This window comes from Solenopsis invicta, chromosome 3 (assembly GCF_016802725.1).
Source record: "Solenopsis invicta isolate M01_SB chromosome 3, UNIL_Sinv_3.0, whole genome shotgun sequence".
NCBI classification, from domain to species: domain Eukaryota; kingdom Metazoa; phylum Arthropoda; class Insecta; order Hymenoptera; family Formicidae; genus Solenopsis; species Solenopsis invicta.
The window spans coordinates 23,337,459-23,346,960 of record NC_052666.1 but is presented as its reverse complement, the minus strand read 5'-3'; the positions used below and the strand labels follow the sequence as shown (position 1 = coordinate 23,346,960).

At 32.1% G+C, this 9,502-nt stretch overlaps 1 protein-coding gene across 1 annotated transcript in view; it reads left to right on the top strand.

The window, feature by feature from the left end:
- The first annotated feature begins 23 nt into the window (after positions 1 to 23).
- Positions 24 to 9,502, top strand: part of LOC105194265 (hypothetical protein) — a 34,190-nt gene continuing 24,711 nt past the window's right edge. Inside the window, exon 1 of the mRNA XM_011159113.3 lies at positions 24 to 715. Within this exon, the coding sequence (XP_011157415.1) occupies positions 628 to 715 (88 nt within the window). The 5' untranslated portion in view covers positions 24 to 627. The remainder of the gene's footprint in view (positions 716 to 9,502) is intronic.

Genomic DNA, 9,502 nt, shown 5'->3' with positions numbered 1-9,502 from the left:
AAGAGGGGAAGGCAGGAGAGAAGAGAGTATGGGAAAGAACTGGCAACGTGTGTCACATTCAAATCTGATCTGAAGCCCTCGGTCGGTTTCTTAGCAAAACAGTAGAATACGCAGAACGGAAGAGAGTCGCGAACGGACGACGTGTTGCTTCGTGCGTGTACCGTATATGTCGGGCGGTGCGGGATCGTATCGGTACCGGCGAGGAGACGCGTAATGCGCATCAACAGCGACATCGACGGTGCCACGGCGCGGTCTGTGTGGTATGTGTGAGACTTTATATACGTGTGTGAATACACGCAGACACGTCGAGACGTGTTCTTTAGCGTCTGTACAGTCTCTTTCTCAATCTCAATGTCGGTCTCGTGGTATACACGAGCTTACAAGATTTGAAGGAGTAACAAATCGCAACGAGCACATTTCTATCGACAGCGTTCTCTCACGCGTGTGATTACGCGACGCGACGACGGCGACTCTTCTGTCCGACTGCTTCACCACATACGTACGAATTTTCGCGCGCGCCCGCGCCCGCGCTCGGCCTGTAAGCATCAAATTTCATGTAAATGTCACGGATGCGCGGTGGCATAGTGACTGTGTCGCGAACAAAATTCCACACGACGACGTGGAATTATGTGCATGGATATCCAGTTTAACGAGAAGATGGGCGACAAGAGCATCGACGAAGACGTACAGATCATCGAGGCTCACATTTACAAAGGTACGATTTGAGGTTAGGTAGGAGGTTAGGCGAGATGCTCTCGTGAGCACTCGTTAACGATAGACGACGTCGCCAGTAGCGGCGCTGGTGATAGCAACGGCGGTGGCATAGACACTAGAAAGAAGACGAAATTCTTGCGAAAGGCACTGGACGAGATGCGCATACACGGAGAGAGCATGCAAAAGCGCTCTGTGCGCATCCCTACTACTCGCTTCTCGTGCAATTCTCGTCCTCTTTCTGGTATATCGTGTATCGTGTGTGTACCTGGTAGACGCGGCACTCGCGGCAGTTGTGTTCGCGAAGCGCGCGCAGCTATTTCCTTCTCTCTTCTCTTTCCTCGCTCGTTCTTTACGCGCGTTCTCGTTATCCTTGTTCTTCGTACTGTACAGAAGTGTGCGATCTCACTTTTACGACTTTATACTACTCTCGTTAATGTGAAAGAATCGCACATATTCAAGAATCGTACGTATCTTCTAAAAGACGCGGTTTTCACCGTTACCGGCGAAACGTGGTCGGCAATAATTGATGACAAATTAAGCGCTTATGTCGCGAGAATATATCGATCTGTATTCTATCATATATCAACTTTAATCTTGATTTAAATTACTCTTCAATTCTTAAAACTAGAAAAAAATTTTTTTTAATTAATCTATATTGGTAAGACTTTAGAAACACCATCCGTGTGTCACATGTATCATTTTACAGTTTATTGAATGTTAAGAATATTAATAGAAGTCATCTGTTAATGAATTTGTATTTTAAAAAATTATGACTAGAGAATATTGCAAAAATCGCAATATATTTGCAAGGAAGATTGTATCGTTTTTTAGACTAATTAAAAAAAAAAATTTTTTTTTAAATTTATTTTGGAGGTATGCTATAGTGCAACTGAGATGCAGATAATTTTATTTAATATTTTGTCCAATTGCAAAATTCGGCTCTTTAATTTTCGCAGACAAGACAAAATATGTTTGAACAAGATTATACCTACACTATAAGAAGTATATATATTTTTAAAAACGAAATTATCAAATCTTGTTTTTTTAGAAGTTTTTGTAGCTTTATAAGAAATAAGTTAAAAAATTTAATAGCAAAATATTTTTTCTACTAGAACAAATGTGATAGAACATATATAGCTGTACGGAATAGTTTTGAATGGAGTGCAAATGAGTTTGTCCGTTACTCCCGCCAACTTAAACGATGGTGCGTTTCGAAATTGCCATTAGTGAAAATCTATAGTATACAGTGTTGCGCTTAGATAATTTAAAATTTATCTACATAAAGATAAGATAAATTACGTATAAATGTAAGAAAAGAAAAAGATGATTTAATTTTAATTTTTTAGATAAGAGATAAAATATGTAGTTTTATCTAGATAACTTTTAGATAATATTGTTATTGAGCAAAACAATTTAGGATATATGTTCATATTTTTATTTCTAAATTAATATTTTTTAAAAACAAAAGTTCTTCAAATAATGTAATCAAGCAAAAAGTATTACTCATTGAATTTCAATCAATATGTAAATAAAAAACAAAGTTAAAAATAGAAGAAATATATAAATATAGTTTACATTATGTAATGACGGACAAAATTTTTTGTAAAAATTTATAGTTTTGGGCCAATTTTTATATTAAATACAACAAATACTAAAAATCAAAGATTCACATTATGCATCCATAGATTTTTAGTACTGACAATGAATTTTAGAACGCAACTCTTGAAAAAAATCTGTCAGGATAAATAGTAACTAGGAAGCTAAAGACAGTATTTTGTTCTCGTTATTATTTGCATTATCTTAGATAATTCGAAAAAGATAATATTTCTTTTTTCTAAGATAAAAATGATAAGGTACATTATTTTAATCTAGATAAAAGTAAACGAAACTATTTCTTTATCTAGATAATTTTTATATAGGCAACGGCAAACACTGATAATACATAATATGAAGTACAGATTTTTAGTATTAATAGTGTATATCAGCAGCAAAAAAGTTGATAAAAAGGATGATAAAAATTAATTAACAAAAAGGATAAAAAATGGAATAAATATGATGACGAAAAAATATGGTAGAGTTTAGTTAAGTTTGGCCCCTGTAATCTACATTCCTTCAAACTTCGTCTCTTCACAAACACTATTATCATGTACCTTCCAATCAGTTTGTCTTTGTCTAGCGCATGGTAACGTAGTACACGAGACAAAGACAGACTGAGCGTGACATCTGAGGAACGACTATAAATTAGGACCATAATGAGCGAGACTTAATTCGTTATGCAGCCCGCATCTGCACTTAATTATTACTTAGTTTGACACAGTGCAAGTATATATGTATAGATACATACTCTTAAACCCTGTGCATAATGGAGAAATATTGGATATTAGGAATAAGAATTAGAGTTTTAGAATTAGTTTTTTCAGTAAACACTATGGATAAATAATACATTTTATTATATTTTGTATTTATATAATATATTTATAATAACTTATTAATGTCCATTATGTGTTACATTTATTGAGAAAATTGATTGTAAAATTTTAATTCTTATTTCTAATATCTAATGTTCCTCCATTGTGCGCAGGGCCTTATGCCGTGGTGTAGAACATGATGTAAGAAACAAGGTGAAACAACGCGCATCGTCGGCGGCTCGATGCGCGGTAAGAGGCGTGGCTCGATGTGGTGAGCCAATGAAATTTGGGTCCAAATATATCCGCGCAATTTGAATACGAAACAATTATATGTAGTCACACGTACTTAAATTGTAGATGTTGTTAAAAAAAATAAATATAAAAATGTAAAAATACTTGAAATTTGTTATCTTTAACACAAATTACTGTTTCAATAAACACTGTTGTTATAAACATGAAATACAACAATTTAGCCATAGACATAAGCTCATTCTTATAATTTTCCAAATTTCTTCTAATCCAAGTTTAAAAAATTTGAAATAACAATTATCACAATTTTCATTAATGTACAAAGTCTCAACTTTATCTTCACGTTCTTCCTTTTTTAGTAGCTTTGAATTTCTCCGATTCACCGATTATTTCCAATTCACGTATAAATACAAGTATAAATACGTCTCAGTACCGGAGCCGTAGCCATATTGAATCTTAAAATTTGGACCCACTTCTGATTGGTCTAGAGTATGGTCTACTGCGCATCTGGTTACTTGTTTCACCTTTCTTCTTACATCATGGTGTAGAATGCGGACCCTATGCGCAGTTGCGTTCGCGCATGTACACGGTGATTGGCTCATGCTGTGGAAAAAGTATTCCATAATTTTGATATACATATGCTCTTAGTCCCGGTTTACAATAGGTGTAGTATGATGCCTTAAGCCTTAAGAAATTAACTATTCATAATCGATTATTTTTCTCACATTTGATTATAGATGCTTACGGTTCACTTAACGCTACAAAGCATTATTTCGAAGCATTCTTTGAATGGGCAATTTATAAAACTCTTTGTTTTTATTGGTCAGTGAAACGCTTCAAAGTAATTACATTGCTTCAGTGGATCGCAGCCAGTTTTAGTTTACTTCTTTTAATGGTTATTTTTCCAAAGAATCCGCATTTTTGGATTTTGTGAGAAAGTCTCAGTATTCTTATTTTTTGTTCTCTTTATGTTTTTTTTTTAATCCACTTAAATGAAAGACATCTTTTAAACCGGTTCTTCTTGAGCTTACAAGATTTATAATTATTCAAGCACACTGACTGTCAATGCGCGAACCGAAAAATAGGGGCTCAATAGCTGGATTTGAATCAAATCAATCGTTGAACTCAATACTGGAGCGCACTTTCAAGAAGAGGAGTGGTATCCTAATTTTTAAATAAGAACAGTTATGTGGACTAGTATTCTTGTATCTTCGTTAGTTAGTAGTTCACGTGATCCGATTTTAGTATAGTCCTACACAAAAAAAAAAATAGAGATACCATGTATGTATTTGTCCTTTTTTTTCCATTGAGCCGTTTTCTACAATTTAATATAGAAAACGTGTGCTCTAAATATATATTGAATTCAATGTCTGTGTCGTGACACTGCATATAGACCAGTATTCATAGTCGATTCTTATATTTAAGCTTGTCTCAAGTCTCAAGTACTGTCTTAAGATGTTGTCAATCACAGAGCCATATTAGCATTTTGCAACATTACTTAAGACAGTTTTGAAATAAGAATCGACTGAATACCGGTCATAGTCTACCACAATACGCTAAAGTGTCGCCCCCATTCGGGTGTGTTCCGAACATAGGTTAAGCCTATTGCGCAGTGAAAATAACAATAGAAAATAACAAATTTCAACCAATTAGAAGTCATGAAAAATATCTGCAAGCCAATCATAAGTTGTTAAATCTATTGTTTATTGTTATTTATTGTTTCTGTTGCTAGTGTGTTTCATTATGCAAGAGGCTTTAGGGCTGCGATCCATTTGACATTACAAATGCTTCGAAGCATTTGTTGTGGACGGTAGCTATGAAGACTAGATTAGGGCTGATATTCAGAGTTGATTCTTATATTTAAAATCGTCTTAAGTACTTAAAATCGGCTTAAGATATTACCAACCAATTAGAGAACTGTATTAGCATCTTAAAAAGGTATTTAAGACGGCTTTGGAACAAAAATTGACTATACCGGTCTAGGAGACCCAATTTCAGTGATGAGGATGAGTAAAAATCCATCGCTTATATCTGACACTACACGGACAAAAATTGAATTAATTTGAAATATGCACAAAATAACCAGATAGTTTGGTGAAATATCAACGATCCATATTTTTTATTGAAATAACCAAACAAAAGAGGATGTATGAAAATTGCTGAAATTGGCTCCGAGCAGAAACCTAAAAACTAATTCCACAGTATTTCTTGATGTATGAAAGAGAAATATAATATTTATAATACTGGGAAGTGCGGAGAAAATAACAATAAAACAATATAATAACAATAAAATGTCATACAAATACGTAATGCATACGTGACATTATGTTTCAATTTTCTTTCAATTTCCATATGATCAGACTTGTATATATTTTAATATACATATTCACGCTCAATTTCAGATGCATTTTGCATACAGATTTGTACACAATAACAATTTTTAATAAAAAAATATTAAATTTTTTTTAATTACTAATTCGGGACGTGATGCTTACTGATTTCATTTTTGGTTTTTTTAACTTTGTTTTGTGTTAAGTATTTTTATTTTTTATACATTTTTGTACATTTTATTTATTTTTTTAATATTAAACATTTTTTATTTTATGTCTTGGTTTTGTCTCTCATAATTTAATGAAAAAAATATAAAACAATTTTAATATAAGAGATCTATCGAAATAATTCACAAAGAAATAAACACAAGATATTGATCTATTCGGTTTGTTCAAAGTTGACATCACAGTAGCATTCGCGATTGCTTAAGCCCCGGTCTACACTAGGTGTAGTAAGCCTTGTGCTATTACATTTACTATTTTTTTTTTTTTTTTCTGAAGATGAAAATCTTTAATAGGAAGGGGCCTTGGGGGGACCAGTCCCTAGGAGTGTGAAATATTTTGCCTCCTGCCCACTGAATTCACTCTCCTTTCCCCTCGATCCTAGAAAGCGGTTTTGGAACGTAAATGACATTCATTATGAGCCACTTTCGAGCAAAATATGATTTATGGCCATTTTTTTTTAAATTCTGTAACATTGTGTGGTTGGTCAAAACAATCATCACAATTACCATCACGAGATGTAAATAATAATGTGTTATTGAACAGACATTGTCAACATGTAAACATTGTGCGCAGCAATAGTCAAGGAGAGATTACAAGAAAGTAACAACCCATGTACGTCGCAAAGGTCAAATATTTGGTGTATACAATTTTTTCTCTTGATTATATGGTACAGAATTTCTTGTTCCACAATTTATTCACAATTACTACTTACTACTTAATCAAGAGAATCTTTAGTATGTTTGTCGAAAAATGCGGAATCGAGAGCTAGGTGAATCCGGGTCCGTGAATTCATAGTCCACCATGCGTGATATGTTAATGTATTGCCCCACATTTGTACGAGAAATTTATTAAGCAAGTTGATTGGCAGGAGGATAGAGAACTTTTCGAATTTTTAAAAAATTGTTTATCCTGCAACTAATTGACACACTAGAAAAATTTCTTGTACGACAAATGTAATAGTCCTCTTAAGTCATAAGAAATTGACCAACTATATATAGTAGATTATTATCCTCATGTATAATTAATCAATTTTTTACGGTTTACGACTTAAAAATAAATCCTACCAAGCTTGCAAATTTCTCCGAGGTATGTCTAAACACAACAAAACATGTTTAATTTAAATTAATTTTATTTTGTGATATAGTTACATCAATAGATTTGATTTTTATTTTAGATTGATGCTTTTATTGTGATAGTTTGTTCAGAAAATGAAGTACAGTAAGACTCTATATAACGCGGTATTCCTATGACGTGAAATAAAAATTGCGCTATTGCTTCTGTATAATGTATTTAGAAGAAAGAGTATTTATTCAGTTCTAACATGTTGTTTAAAATAGAATACGAAACTAGAAGGTCATAGTGGTTTTTGGTGCCAAATAATAATTTTTTTTTAATTTTTAATTTTTACAATTTTCAACTCAAACTGCGCGCCCCACATATTTGTCATGAAACCAGAATAGTAATATTAATGCTATAAGAAGCATATATTCTCTCTCCTCTCCCCCTCTTTATTATTCGGCGCCAAGAACCGTTAGGCTGATGCAGGCCTTCTAATCTCGCGTTTTTAATTTCATCAGTCCGATATAATAGATTATTGCTTAAAAAGAATAATTCGCATATTATACTGTTATATTAAAAAAAAAGTATTTATTCAATTCTAACATGTTGTTTAAAATAGAATAAATTGCATATTATTTTCTGTTATATTAAAAAAGAATATTCAGTTCTAACTTTTTGCGCTCTTGGTTTCATATAATGCGAGATTATTTTCGCATGGAGATTATTTCTTGCTTTATAGGAGGTTTTACTGTAATTGATTCAAGAGACTTTTTCAAGCCTATACTTACAGTATATGAAGTTGAATTGGCATTTAACAGCGCGAAGGAATGCTGTCTGCAATATTTTATGGACTTTCGGCAGATATTGTCTGGTGGCCAACACTATGTCGATTTTAAGCAGACTCAGATATTTCTCTCATTATTAGCAATATCAGAAAGGATGCCGCTTTACAAACAGATCAAATAAATGCTTTGGCAGTTCATTCATCAGATTAGTTTATTTAACTTAAAAGAAATTCTTTCTCTACTCCTTGGCTAGTCTTGTCAAAGCGTAGTGACTCCTCAACATATTTCTGTGATGTGTGCTTTTTACAATTTATGGTTTGTTTACAATATGTACAATAAGTCTTAAGCCTTGTGTCGATGCTAGAAATAGGTCTGAGATTTCGGACAGAGAGAAAATTGATTAATCGCATTAGTTATTTGGTCGAATTGTTTAAGTGCGATTTGTTAATTATCTCTCTGTCCAAGATTTTGGATCGATTTCTACTATCGTGGGGCTTTATAGCGCCACCAAGTAGTGATATATTTTTGAGCATTGATATTAACTTTTTCCACGTAAGTTGAGTCTTCTTTTAATTTTCAATCTACAGTCTAGAAATTGGACTTCAGACATGATTATAAAAATGGCGGTATGGGGCAATATAGGGAAAATAGTATTAAATGTGAACAGAAAAAGACATTCTTGTTTTGAAAATGTTTATTTTTGTAATGTTAAATTTGCACATAGTTTTATCAACAAAAAAGTATTTTCATTCAATAATAATTTTTATAAATTAAGAAGAAAAATTATTGGATAGAAAATAAAAATATGTTTAAACTAAGAATTAGAATTTTTTAATACTATTATCATAATAATTTATACTTGTTGTTTCATCGATATACTTATAATATTAAAATAACAATATTTTACTGAAATTTTACTGAAAGATCAGCAAATTAAAAAAAAATTGAATTATATATAAACAAGAATATAATTTATTGCTTATATATGAAACAATATTTGTTAAATAAAATATATTTTTTGGAATGGGAGGGGATTCGCAGTGATATTTGTTGGTATCGATAATATTATAATTAAAATTGATTTTCAGTTTAATTCCGTGATATAATTCAGTTTAAGAGCTGTTTGAAAAAAAAGTTAACGGTGCACAATTCTGGAGAATTAGAAGTTATATGTAAAATCACACAAGGAATGTTATCTTTCTCATTAAGATATAGCTATAATATTAGATATGCCAATTATTTGTACTTATCACATAACGGCTGATGACGGAAATCATTAAAATATATTAATTTTAATTTGATGCTAATATATTCATATTTTTCCAGAGAGGAAAAATAACGAGTTACAGTAAGTAACGCCATTTCTCGTTACTTTTTTATAATATTTTTTTATAGTTAAAATACTAACTTGTAACTTGACTCGATAATACAAACTTGTTTGTTCTAAACATGCACATGGATCATCAGTAAAAGCCAGTTGAATAGTGTCCATGTAAAAACTATTCATTAGTTTATCGTGAGCGAGGAAAGTGCCTAACACGATAATGTTGCATTTTCATATCGGACAATTTTTTTTTATTTATTTATTTGCTTTTATTAGTCGGAGATTTTTCAACCTATAAAAAAATCGCTTTTGGAAATTCGGAAAATGATTGGATTTACTGATTTGCGAAATAGCATTTCTGAATAATCTTTCTGTATTGTTCGTGGCTAATATTATTCGTGGCATTAT